Below are 13917 nucleotides of genomic sequence, written 5' to 3' on the forward strand. Positions count from 1 at the left end.
AAAAGTCTTGAACACATCTCACATCTGATTCATTGGTAGAGTTCAATGTCAACGATGAGCTCCATAATGGGAATTAAAATACTTGCAACCATAAAATACAGCAGGAATCCTATTTTCTAAATTAAATATTATGCCTTAAAAAAACCCAACCACACATTCAAAATCACTTATCCTCAATTTATATATAAGAAGCTAATTTTCACTTGATCTTTTAACAAAGTGCCCCTCCACACTCAGGAGAATTATTTGACATCTCAGTTTTCGTAACAAAAGCTTACAGGCACTGAGGGACTTTGTTTGGGAAGAGCTCTAACCATTCTAAAATGTCTCTTGAGATCTCTCTAGTGTTTCTTAGTAGTGGTGATTGAATAAAATGCTGCCCAAAGGAGGCTGAACTGCAAGTGTTCCTTTAAAAACCAATGGAGCTGAAAATCGTTGTTGCTTAGTTCACCACATGCTCTTTCACCCTTCTTAAGCTAAGCTCTGCTACAGCCATGTGTTTTATCTACTACCCTCTTTGGCAAGCTCTTCAGCCTGAAATATCTTCAGTACCAAAAGCAGGAACAAGCTCGAGCATTTATCAATGCTCCTCCATTGTCATTAAGCATTTGAACAACATTAACAAAGAAAGTAACATTTGAATTTCTATACCCTGTAAATACAAACACCATTTAAAATTTATCTCAAGTCTCCCTGCCAAAGCATTCAATCCAAAATTTAAGAGACTACTCCTAATAAATAAACTTAAACCTACATACCAAACTGGAGATTCAAGTCTATGCCTTCATCTCAATATCCATGAGCTAGCTCTTGTGTATCAACAGACCTTTCATATCAGTAATGCAAGAAGAAGAAAGGGAAGCAATAAAAACCTTTGGGCCCTATTTCCTGTATTTTTGTATTTAACTATCAGTGACAATAAAACTCCAGTTATTTTGAGATATATATTATATAAAGGCATTTTGTCTTTAGCCATCCCCCATCCAAAATCCTGAATTTCCAAGCAACTGATCTGGAATCTTCACAGTAAGAGAACACCAAGAACTCGCTACCATTACCTTCAACTTACTTCCTAACAAAAGACACAAAAATAAACTCACAAAGTGTCATCTAAGAGATCAAAACAGATTAGGGGAAACCTTTAAATTATGGTGAACTACTGCTACATGAACCAGGTATTGGGTCAAAGTCCAAATAAATTCGATTTGGTTCCATTTTGTACACCCACAGATATGTGTGTGTGTGTGTATATATATATATATACACATTTTATTTTTTATATATATATATATATATGTTTTAGAAATCTATTTTGGTTTCAAGTCTCATTTGCTATAAACTACTGTGAAAAATTTATATTCATGCCCCACTGTCTTTGAATAGCAAAAATTATTTAAAACAGAAGTTCTGTTTTTGAGAACCTCCAGGCCTTCTTACATAATCAATTATAGAAAAGTAATTTGAAAGACACCAAAGGTAGTTTCTCCAGTTTTATCAATCCACAAGCTAAAGTGACTATTAAGCATTTAAACTGCAGAGCAACGAAAGTGTTTTAAGACACAAAGATCTTACTCAAATAATAGTTATCTATACACTATATACAAAATATCTTTGCTGGTTTCAGTGGTGTTGTTAAAATAAAAGGTTAATCAGAACTTAAAAGACTGCAATCACAGAATCAAATTCAAATAGTATCAATGTTTTTATTTAAAAGAGATAATGCACAGAGTTACCAGAAAGGAAGAATCTTCCACAGTAAGAAATCTTGCACAGAGACATCTGTGCTTTAGTGGTGTTCTTCCAGACATGGGCAAATCATAAGGAATCAGGTAGAGCTGGGTTTCTATTCACCAAAGCCTAGATTCCTTGTGGCACATGCCACATGAATGTATTTTGGAAAATTTACATGTAAACCTCAGGCAGGTTGAAGATGTGGGAAGGAGTTTCAAGAGTGACAATGCACACACAGTTAACAACTGCTGTTGCTCTTTTTCTGACAATACTTGAGGATGCAAGACACAATCTAGGTCCAACTTATGAGAGTTGCCTCCCGAAGAAAACCTAAAAATGTTCAGAGAAGTTACCATCATTCTGCTTTCCCTCCTTCTTTATCTCACTGTTTCCAAATACTGCCTTTAGTCCTACTGCGTGAAGCAGAAGCTTTGCTGGTGGTGATAGAAGAGCCCACTAGATCTACTTCCCTTTGAAATCAGGAACAAGACAGATGCAACTGACTGACTCAGGAAGTTAGTGGTAAAAATTATTAATCAGATTAAAACCATTTAGCCCAGCTGCAAGGAGCCAGAGCAAAAGAAAGGGACAGATCTCAGAAACTCATGCTTAATAGGAGGTGACGAGGTAGCAGAACCTTTAAAAGACTCACCAGCATCCTCCAGAGACCACTGGCCTAGTTTTTAAAAAATCTACAAATACTCCTGGTGACCTAGCCACTGTCAGGAGCAAGGAAAGGCCTGACTTGTTAGTCCACAGGGAATGTGACATTAGCTACACAAACACACAGCTAGAAAAGAGCAAATCTGCAATAGGGCCCTCTCTGTGCCCAAACCACAAATCATTCAACAGCATGTTTAATTAATCAATTTATAAGAATCTCTAAGTATAGACCAATACTCACCGGAAAGTTTTGACAAGACTTTTTAGCTCTGTATAAACATCGCCTGAAGCAATCTGAAGAGGGCCCAAAACTGCAGATAATCTAGAAGGCAAAAGACACCAGTCAATATACATTGTCCTCTCTTTCTCGTTTCTTCTCAAGTAAGACTTCCACCAAAGCACATCAAAGTTACTAAAAAGGAGGAGATTGACTTTAGTGCAGCAGATCAGGCCTGCAGTTTTCACTTCAGCTGCCTCTGTGTGGTGTTTGGGCCAACACCTTCACTTTGCAACTGCCTGCTTTTAAAAATAAGCTCTAGTTCAGTGTGAATGCGAAGATTTAAATATAGTTCTACATACATATTCTTACTAATTTCACCTTTCAGTTCTGAAAAATATTCATACAATTTTGAGGACTAGAACTACAGGCCTTACAAATTTTTGAAGGTTTATATTTACTTTATATTTATTATATATTTATAATAACAATTCAAAAGGAAACTGCATGTCTAAATGAGGTATTCACACATAATATACCTGCTAACCTCAGACTCACATAGATGCAACAGAAATATCAGTCCACTGTGAGCTTGATAGTTGAAATCCAGATGATAGTTATCAGAAAATTTCAAAAGAGAGAAAAACACAGGTTTCCTCCTTACTTATCTGTGCATAAAAACGGACAGACCACACAAACTGCACATACTCTTTAACTCGTTGTCGGGATTCCCAAATAACATCCTTTGTTTTTCACACTTAGGATTAAACTCTTGCCTCTATTTATTTAATAGTTAATATGCTCTTGCATTTGAATATCCAGTTATTTGCACTATATGCACGTAACACATAGTGTATCAGTATTACTGGAAGACTTAAGGTTTCTGTTCTCCTGTATATCACTGCATGTTTACAAAAACTGAACACAGGACTCTCACAATGTTGGGCATATTAGTTGCTTTATCACAATGAAAATGATCTCTTGATTCATGACAGGATGACTGCATCACCTCAGGAAATTTAAAACAATCGACACTTACAGACATGACACTTGGGGGGTGGTTTGATTTCATGTTTGTGGCCTATCCACATGTTGCAGGTAGAGAAAAACAGAAAGGATTTTCTTTTTATTTTGGCAGGGATGGGGAGTTGGTTGTGAGGTTTTTAAGTAAAAAAAAAAAAAAGCTTCTGTAAAACCTAGTTTGGCTAGGTAACACAAGCTACAATGATAGAAAAGTAAATACCCCCCCCTAACAAAAAACAACAGAATCATGACTTTTAAATACTCATTTATCTGCATTGCCTTGACAACGAGAATATTTCCGAGGTCCTCTCAACTTTGACAATTTAATAATTCGAACAGCTACGTGAGAAATGCCTTAATCTTTTTTGTGTGACTCCAAAGCCCTTTTATGTATGTAAAGAAGGTCTGATGTTGGGAAAATTTTAAGATTCAGTTCTGAGGGCCTTTAATGGTTGTAGCTAGGGGCATACCAGTATCAGCCATCCAAACGTGCATTAGAAACTCTAAGACCTTTGCTTAAAGGATTACAAAGATTTGTTTACAAGTAACAGTATGCTTAATGTACAAAACAAATACCTGCACTCCTCTCAAGCAACTTCAAGGTTTCAGTTTAAACTTGAGTAGTTGGTACATGCAGACTGTGCAAACTGACACCTGCAACTGTACTACAACTGATTGCTGCAGAAATAAGTAAGTCCTTTAGGGTAATAATGGGCTTAAGTTATGACAAGGGCCACCTAGAAAAAGCCAGGCCCATCCTTGCACAGTGTTTGTTACTTAAAACATTGATGAATGAGCACCAACTTTAGACTGACATTCACCGAAGTAAACAGTACTTACGCTTTCGTCAATTTTTCAAGGACAATTCGCTTCCTAATCTGCATTTGTGCATTTGAGTCAACAAGTGGGAAGGTGAGATCTTCCTGCTGATCATCCTGTATTAGACAAAAAACTTTAACAGCTATAACCTAGTGTTTAATTAAAGTCAGTACATCAAAATAGTCACAGATAATCAGTAAGTATTTAAACATTAAGTAACTTATCTCTGAAGAGAAAAAAACCCAAACTAATTTTTAATGGGCAGACAATTGCATAATCTGATGCAACATACAGTATGCAGCTAACATAATTTTCTCTTTCCCTGTGTGAGATACTTATCCACTTATGATAACAGAAACAAAGTAATAATTCTTTCAAGGCCTGTTCAGGCTTTATACAGCCTCCACACTGTTCCACCAGACACTCACTTTGTCTCTGCTGGGATGTTCCCCTGCCTGTGCTTGTGTCGCTGCCTCTTCAGCCAAGATGTACCTTCCTTCATAGAACTCTTTTACTCGGACTTCTAAGAACTCTGTTTCTTCTTTTAACTTTTCATAACTAGGAACAGGCTTAAGTATTCCACCTGAGCCTGTGAAAGGTAAAGAGTAATTCAAGCTGTTTTCAGACTCCTCTACAGCAATAGTGTTGAGATCATCAGCTGTATCTAAGTCATCCTCATCAAGTTCTTCAGACTCCTGGTTGGCAGATACTATGCACTCTGATGAACACAAAGAAGTATAGTTCGGGCCATAGAGAAATTTTAAAGTTTCCTCAGTTCTCCATTCCGTAAGTGTTTGCCTAAGCACTTCTAATAAACTGCCTTTGGAATTAACTGGATGCCTCAGTTCAGGGTTTTTATGTTCTGTTGACTTAGCTAGTGTTCTTTTAAGATGTTCTGCTCCTCTTTTGCTCACACCTAGAAAAACTATCTGTGATCCACACGTATTTACACAGATTTCTGAAGCACTTGATTTCCCAAGAGCAGTATTGTTTGAAGGTGGTGCAGTTACTTCATTATGAACAGAGCAAGCATGTATTTCTTCCTGAGTGTCTATTTTACAATGAGAGAGTTGTTCAATGGCTTCTACCACATCTGCATCTTCAGTTTTAGGCCTGGCATGGACCTTCTGAACATGCTTCTTTTTGAGGATGCTTTTTCTGTGCAATTGCTGTGCAAAATTGGCTGAACTTGACTGACTTCCTGGTAGGACAGAAGAAACAAATTCTTGTTCAGTATCAGTACTGCTGTCACTGGCTGTGTCATGAGAAGCAGATTCACATGGATCTGAAGATATCCTAGGATTTTCAATGTCGGATGCTTTAATTACTTCATCACGTAGTTTTACCTCTTCCCCAGACTGCCCACTACAATAGAAAACACAAGCCATCAGTGGAATAAGAAATGGCTTTTACCTGCAATAGCTTTTCATTCTCACATAAGAATGATAAACAAAGCCTTTCCCCCCTTATAGCAGAAGTGTAATTTTTTGCTTTAAGAAGCTCTTTTGAAAGTCTTCTTGAACTCTTAAGAGTTGCACTGTTCTACAATCAAGATGACAAGTATAAAGAAGCAAGTTCTCAGCTGATTATTGGCAGTTAGAAAAGAACAAGATATTATTAAAGACAGCAGACCAATGTAAAATTTAGCATCATGAATAGTGCAATTTTAAAATGAAGACAGGCATGCTAACACATACGGGAACATAGTACCCTTAAATCAGGGGGACTGCTGAGCTGTTTCAGCATATATGTTTGCCACCTAATGGCAACGCTTTGCGAAAGAAAACAGAAAGTTGCACAATACACAGTGAGGTACAGCGGGATGACAGAGTAGTGTGATTTCATTCTGGCTGATATAGACCTTTTAGATTAAGAAGTGCAGAAGCTTTCATCACATATAATTGGCACAATTTTCTTTATAAAGAATAGATGGCATAAAATATTCAAAGTACAAACAGTGCATTTGTTTCAGATTTCAACAGGCTCAATTAAGACACACAATCCAAGAGCAGCTGTACACTAAATCATACAGATCAAATATGCTGGATTAGAATCACAAAGAAAAAAAACCTTTGCAATAGGTTCTAGTAAGCTCTTTTCTATAACAGAGCAAATCAAAGATTCCCTTTTCATCTGCTATGATGCTAAAATTTCTAGCTATTGATGGATACAACAACAACAACAAATTTTTCAGTGTACCTCTGTCCCTCCTTCAGCAGCTCTATGTCTGGTGGTCTGCAAAAAGAAGACACAGAATGAGTATTTTCCTGCTCAATCTATTCTCTTGAAATACACATAAATACAAAAATAGTTGAGTTTGGAAGGAACATCTGAGGATCTTGTAGTCCAACACCCTCTGTTCAAAGCAAGGCTAGCAAGAGCAGGTTTGTGCACACATGTACAGAGAGCATGACTTGTGTGCCCGCAGCACATCGCTGTTACAGTGAACAGAATTTAACACAGTCACCAAGTCACACAAATGTTTGTCAGAAAGGACCTCTGGAAGGCTCTAGTCTGACCTCCTGCTTGAAATGCAACTGTCACCAGCGCTAGGTTAGGTCAGCCACAAATTCATGAAGTTTAAATCTTGAAAAGCTGCAAAGATGGAGATTTCAAAACATTGCGGAGTATCCTGTTTCATTCCACCATAACCTTAGCACAATTTTTTTCCCAATGTCCAACCTGAACCATTCATGCAATTACTTGTGGCCATCAACCAAGAATAGTTTGGCTCTGTAATCTTTCTATTTTTAACTAGTTGTACACTACTTTCAGATCACCCTTTAGTCTCCTCTTTAACAAACTGAACATGCCAAGATCCTCACAGACCATGAAGCTCCTCTAGTAAAGACAATCCTGGGCTAGTTATAGGAAAATGTTTTAATTAATGCAAAAATATGAATATTCAGGATATTTTTATTTATTTTAAATTTTACTTTGTTAAAAATTAGGCTATCAAGTTAAAATTTTCTTAAGAAAATCGTTTTCAAAGGTTTCCAGAAACTAAAAACATCACTAAACAAATTCTGATGAGTTTCTTTCCAAAGCTCTATTTCCATTCAGTTATGAGGCAGCATCACAATGCTATTCCTGTTATCCAATACCAAGTGTTGAAAATCTCATCTGTCCTATGACTGAAAGAGAACCTTTTAGGCAGGCACTAAATGCAAGTCAATGCACAAGCACCTTTCAGTATGTAAAAGACCCCACAGGTTTAAATAGATGTAAAGCTGCACCACTCATACCAATAAACTGTGTTTGGAAACTAAAGGTGGTAACATAGAGTGATTTAAATTATTAGCTCCATATAACTCTTCGGAGTTTTAAGTGCAGGTTGTAGTCTTTTCTGTCACAGGAATTTCAGATATTCTACTGTGTAAATGTGTATTGGTGTGTGCACATGTACTGGTTGTGCAAAGAGGTGTAGCTAGCCAAGAACTACTGAGAGTTTGTTTGTTTGTTTTTTGAAAATCCTGCCTCCCCACCACCACCCAAAATAAATAATTAACTATGTCAAGCATACCACAACTATACACTTTTGATGTGAAGAATAAAGGGAGATTTTAGAAATACTTTTCTTAAAGACAGCAAAACAATACCTCAAAAGCACTGGTAAACTTAAACTTTTAATGAAGAGTCTAGTTTTACCTACTAGAATACCTCAGATCCAATCAGGCTGCTCAAAAGCTCTTCTCTCACTAATCAGATATTTCATATGACACATATAACTCCACCTAGTTTCTTCTGTTGGAAACCAGGAGACTATGAGAAGTAGTGTCTTTGAGAATGAATAAATTTGCTGAACATTCTTTATGCAAGTGTTCATTGTTCAACAGTGACACCCATTGGCTCCACTGATTACTTGCAAGCCAATGTTTCCTAAGCTAGGAACACAGACTGCATGACACTGTCCCAAAACATGTATTACAGGAAGAACAAGAAATGGGCAATCTGAAATTTATATCAGATAAACAAGCTCTTCATGTTATAGTCTGCTTTCAGATGCAAGCATTTACAGTCTAAGCTTAAGATCGATGCCAAGTGCTATGCTAAAATTAGAAAACCTCTTGTAACAGGGTAAGATTAATTCAACCCGTACATTGTATGGTTTGTAAAAATCCAATCCTAGTAAGTACATTTTAAAGTTAATAGGAGTTAACTATTATTTATGACTCGTCTGCCCTCTAAACTAACATGGTCATGTCTACTAAGTACACGTGAGTAGTACTGAACCATGTCAATTACTGTAATCCATACAGCAGCAACACTTTTAAAACAAACACCATGCTAAGCTAATGTGTTAACATCAGCTACCTCTGCTTCAGCCAAATCACTTTGATGCGCTGCAGCTATTTAATTACCACTGCAGCCTGCATATAGAAATAATATTCTCAAAAGGTGCAATGAATGTATAAGATTATACTTACTTGTCTTCTTCTCTCATCCATACCGGACTTTTGGAAATTTGAGCTTCAAAATACTTAGATGCTCTATAGCAAAAGTTGCTGCAAAAGCACTGGCAATGAGAGAAAGCAAGAAAACATGACTAAGGCCGACTTTAATACATAGAAAAGTACAAAAGTAATTCCTTTTAATGCTTGTAAAATTAAGTACCAATACACATTTCTTTTCAAGGCTATAGCCAGGTTTTTAGTTCACCTGAGAAACCCAACCTATCAAATAGGCCTATCCCATTCCCACAAGCCACATTTAACTGCTTCTTTCTTCCCCATTTTTCTGCTTTCTGCACTTTTATTACATACTGGGAAGCAAATCAGCGTTGGATTCTATGTAACAATAATTTAAAAAAACCCCAACAAACCAAACTGTTCAAAGAGCAACCCATAACCCAATATGCTGTTAATACAGTTTCAAAGACATACATTAAAATTCAGGTGTTTAATAATGAAAATTTTGGTTCACAAGAGAACCTGGTATTTTGCAATACTTGGAACAACACCTAAAAATCTCCAGCATCTTTGAAAAATTGATTTGCAAACTTGCATCACAAGGGAGGACAGCAAAGCATCCTACCTCTTGCTGGAGTCTTGCCTGGTTGCTCGAGAAAGCAACTCCTAAAACTTTGTGTATCCCAGAGTTTTAATCAGAGGAATGCATACTACTGACACTGAAGAAATTTGTTCTGTAACTGGTAACATTTATCTTACCATTTAATGTCTAAGTGTCTTTAGGTGATTGTGTATCCTGTGAACTGTCAAAGATGACTTTTATGCAACCACATGTGTGAACATGCTTCCAGAAAAAAAATATTTTGTGAAGAGTTAGGTTTTATGTTGAAAACTCCTCAAAAAGAAACCTAAGTGTTCCCCGAAAAAGAACACTAAGGAATATATAAGATGTAACTTGTACTACACTACTGCAAACTTCAGTGATTGAAAAGGATGTGCACTTTGACCCTCCTAAAGCTCACTGACTATGCTGGAGCAAAATAAAGAACACTTCTTCACAAATGTCTTTAACAGATCAGCTGTGCCACATTCAAACTGATATCCAAGTAAAACTTTCCATTTTATGTTTCAACTTAGAAAACACATGTATTTTGTCTTACCAAAGACATCATCTAGAAAGTGAAATGCACAAAAATTTCATATTCTAACAGTTTGTGAAAATTATTTTCATAATAATCAAATGTATTTTTCTCTGAATCAAGCCACTATATGAATGCTGTTAAAAAATGAATTTCTGATGTTGCTACCATTAAACACATTCTAGAAACAGACTTGTTACCATACCTTTCTTTCAGTGATATCATAAACTCGGTTTGTTTTTGTTGAAATTCTGTACTTCTGCTTTGGCACCTAAAACAATACACTTTCATCAGCAAGACTGTCAGTTCCATCGTGACAACAGAGAAAAAACTTCATTCTTAATTCACATCTGTGGACATGTGCAATATATTCTATTTAACTGAACTGCATACTACAACCACCTTTCCTCTCAATTCTTCTGATGTTGCACCTTCTCAGATGTAAGAAAGGCAATTTATCTTTAATCATATACATCTCAATAATCAGTAAAAGCCAGCTCCATAAGAAAACCAGTACCAAACATATAACAGTGGAGCTGCCATGGCAGAAGTTTTCCTCATGTGTAAGTGCTGAGCACTTACAGACAGGTCCTTCTTTAATCCAGAGATATTTATATGCTGTGAGACTGTACTGTCAGACCCAGCCACTACCCAGGCAAACCCAGAGAGGAACTTTATGTAAACTGTAACAGTTTTGAAATTAACATCTGTGCAAATATATGAAGTCCAAAACAGTATATTGTTTTGTACTTGAGTTGATTTTTTTCAGATAATCACATGTAGCACTGATATTATATCACAGGTTATCTAACTGACCTTTGAGCTCGGCTTAAGCTCTGATATATCACACCTAAAGAAGGATAGCTTTGATCTTGCCACAGTTGACATACATTTTCATAGCATACGTATATGCATTCACATAATAATATCCGTGTGTTGTATTATTTTTTCATGTCAATCCTTCTCATAGACATCTTTTGCTACACTGACAAAAGAACAAGATTTCGAAGTTTTTTTTCATTCACAAAGGAAGGCCATGAAGCCACAATTCAGTCATCTTTATCACTGTTGACACAGATCCATGCACTGTGATTCCGATCATTCAGTAACTGATTCTGTCATACAGTAACTCCTGTCTACTCATCAAATTTTACCTTTGACTTCAGAAGGATTATACTGAAATAGAATGATATAATGCCTGGTTCATTATTTGACAGTAATCTCTGCTTAATATTCTAACTTTAAAATTAAAAAGAAAATGCAAGAGAATAAAAATTGTGAAAAGGTTCCTTTGATAACAAGATTAATAAAAAGCAACTTACATTTTCCAGTTTATTGTGACATAGAGGATAACCACATAGCTTGATGATAGACCGTTCATCAACGATGTCTTTATAGTGAGATGGAGTAATACATTTTCCCTAAAATGACAAGAAAATAGTTCAACAACAGATACTGGAAAACTTGTCATTTTTTTGTACCCAAACCATCTCTTAAGCATATAAATATCTTAAATTTTATAACAGTTATCTATTAATATTAATAAACATTGAGAACCTACACAGGAAAAAAGGAAAAGGGTAAACAGAGAAAGAAAACAGACATGGACATTTCTTTTTACATATACAAGACCTTCATAATATTGCCTCTAGTGTGGCCCCTATTTCTGTAATTTTCCTCTGTTTACATGTTTTGTACACCTATTTATCAGCCTATTTACAACCTTAACAAGAGTAATCATCATACCATTCCAACAAAACTGTGCTGCCAGGTAACGGTGCATTTTAGAGACTCTGTCTAAATTTACAGATGGCATGAGGTAGACCTAAATTTTTTATACTTCATCTGTCAGTCCAGAACCAGAGAGGTATAAACAAAAGCTGTGATAAAAGAGCGAGGATTCATCAGTGTATACAGCCCTGCAAAACTAGGGCACGTTTTCACTGCAGAAGCCGTAAAAATAAGGAAATCGTTATCAGAGCTGGTACAAGAGGGAATGAACGGTTTGTCTATTTTAAACTGCAGCAAATTGTTCCAAAAACTTTTAAGAAGAAGTACCACACTAAGATACAAAACGGTATAAAAACTTGCAACACCTACACAGTTTAGAAGGAACTCTTCAGTAATGTCCTCTTCCAGGAGCTGTTCAACAATAGACAATGCTTTTTTCTCAAATTCAATCTTCTTTCTCAGTGCAGCCTCCAGAGCTGCTTTCCTGTAACAGAACAGACACTGAATGATACAGAGGGCAGATTTCTATAAACAATTTTCTGATTGTATTTTTATCTTTTTTTCTGAAATACAGTAGCTTACATTTTCCTGCATCACACCAAAGCAACAAGTAACTGGACTAGTAATTCTGTTATAACCACAAACGGTTACATATTTTATATTGGTTTGCTTTATTTGCTGGTCAAGAAAAGTATTGATTCTCACTGTATTGCAATACACTCCCCAAATTTTCTTGCAAGAGGGAAACTCAGAACTGACTGGACAAAGAGCCTGGGACAATTTATGGAGTGCTGTCAGGAAAACAGGAACTGGGTAAGACATGAAAAATAGGAAGAAGAAAAGGACTGGGACTTGACTGAGTGTGAGGTTACAAAGTAAAGGAAGGAATAAACCAAACAAATCCCACTTCCTGAGTGTTTTTTGATGTAAATAATTATAAATGGCAGGTATGCAAAGAAGTTAAGATGGCAAAAAGCAAGGAGTACAGGCTATGGAAATACAATTTAGATTACACACTTTTAGTATATTACACAATGCTGAGGTGTGCGTGCTGTTAGAAGTTACACAGCATCACTTCAAACATATCTGCATGATGTTGATGCTGGTGATTTACTGAAGTTAGTCATAGTACTCTGAAAAAGTAAAGCCTCTGCAATGCAAAGACTGCAATTTCAAAGTGAGGCAAAACAAGACAAATGTCACACATGTACTGTTCCTCTCAAATTATACCTTTGAGCAGCATCTTCATTTTTCAGAGCAGCTGAATGCTTATTTCCTAGAAATCAAATATAAAAATATACAAATTAGTGTATTTTCTTAACAGAGGAAAATGCTGGAACCTGAAAAATATTAAAACCTCTAAACTGTAAGCACAATCAAGATAATTGCTTAGTAACTTGCTTTTGATGGCTGTGATTCCAGTAAGCTGGTATTCAGCAACCAGTCAGACACACTTTTAAAGTGTGAAAACAGACAGGCCCAACTCTTCTCACACTCTCATTCATTGTATCCTGTATACACAAAAAAGGAAAGAATAATTCTGACAGTAATTTTGTGCCAGCTACACCCCCTGGCCCTCCAGGCCAGCGTTACTCCTGCACCCCACTGCTGTCCCCACGGCTGTCCCACCGCAGGCACCTTCACACAGAGCCGCTATTGCCGCCCTCGCTGCCGCCAGCGAGCCCTGACCCAGCTTCCGACACGGGTGCCCCGGGCAGCTGCTCCCCTACGACAAGAGCAACAGGCAGGGGAGATACCGGGCTGTTATCCTGGGAAGGACGCAGCGCTCTGACCAGCCAGCTGCACGACCCCGACACAGCCCGCGTCCGACGCTCAGGGCGGGCCGGGGTGGGCTGTCCCCTCACAGCCCGAGGGGACGCCGGGTCCCTGCCTCGCCTTGCCCGGCCCGCCGCTCATCACGGCCCCGCACCCGGTCCGGCCCGGCCCGGCCCGGCAGAGGCCCACAGAGCCGACCACGGCCGGCCCGCCGCTCTCCCCGGCATGGCGGGTTGGGCGAGTCCGCCGCTGTGCCGGCCTGGGGGCACAGGGAGAGCCCAAAGCGCCAGGCGGGGGGAGTGGGGGGGACTGGCCCGCGAAACGTGGCCCCCACCTGCGCGCCGCCGGCGGGGCTTGCCCGTCCCGGCCGCCATCATCGCCATCACCGCCGCTCCGCCCGCCGACCTCT

The 13917-nt window shown here is 38.0% G+C and overlaps 1 protein-coding gene across 3 annotated transcripts in view; it reads right to left on the bottom strand.

Moving 5' to 3' along the window:
• Window positions 1–13912, bottom strand: part of RPAP2 (RNA polymerase II associated protein 2) — a 35660-nt gene extending 21748 nt beyond the window's left edge. For 2 of the 3 annotated variants that reach the window (XM_032117977.1, XM_032117976.1), the window contains exons 1-10: window positions 13843–13911; window positions 12963–13008; window positions 12102–12216; window positions 11324–11422; window positions 10207–10272; window positions 8881–8969; window positions 6653–6688; window positions 4882–5818; window positions 4475–4569; window positions 2636–2716 (exon numbers count right to left, since the gene is read on the bottom strand). In XM_032117977.1, the coding sequence (XP_031973868.1) occupies window positions 2636–2716; window positions 4475–4569; window positions 4882–5818; window positions 6653–6688; window positions 8881–8969; window positions 10207–10272; window positions 11324–11422; window positions 12102–12216; window positions 12963–13008; window positions 13843–13891 (1613 nt within the window). In that variant the 5' untranslated portion in view covers window positions 13892–13911. Of the gene's footprint in view, window positions 1–2635; window positions 2717–4474; window positions 4570–4881; window positions 5819–6652; window positions 6689–8880; window positions 8970–10206; window positions 10273–11323; window positions 11423–12101; window positions 12217–12962; window positions 13009–13842 lie in introns of all 3 variants that reach the window. The other variant, XM_032117978.1, reaches the window with a different exon arrangement.
• Between the last annotated feature and the right edge of the window lie 5 nt (window positions 13913–13917).

Source organism: Corvus moneduloides, chromosome 9, assembly GCF_009650955.1.
Source record: "Corvus moneduloides isolate bCorMon1 chromosome 9, bCorMon1.pri, whole genome shotgun sequence".
Classification (NCBI taxonomy): Eukaryota; Metazoa; Chordata; class Aves; order Passeriformes; family Corvidae; genus Corvus; species Corvus moneduloides.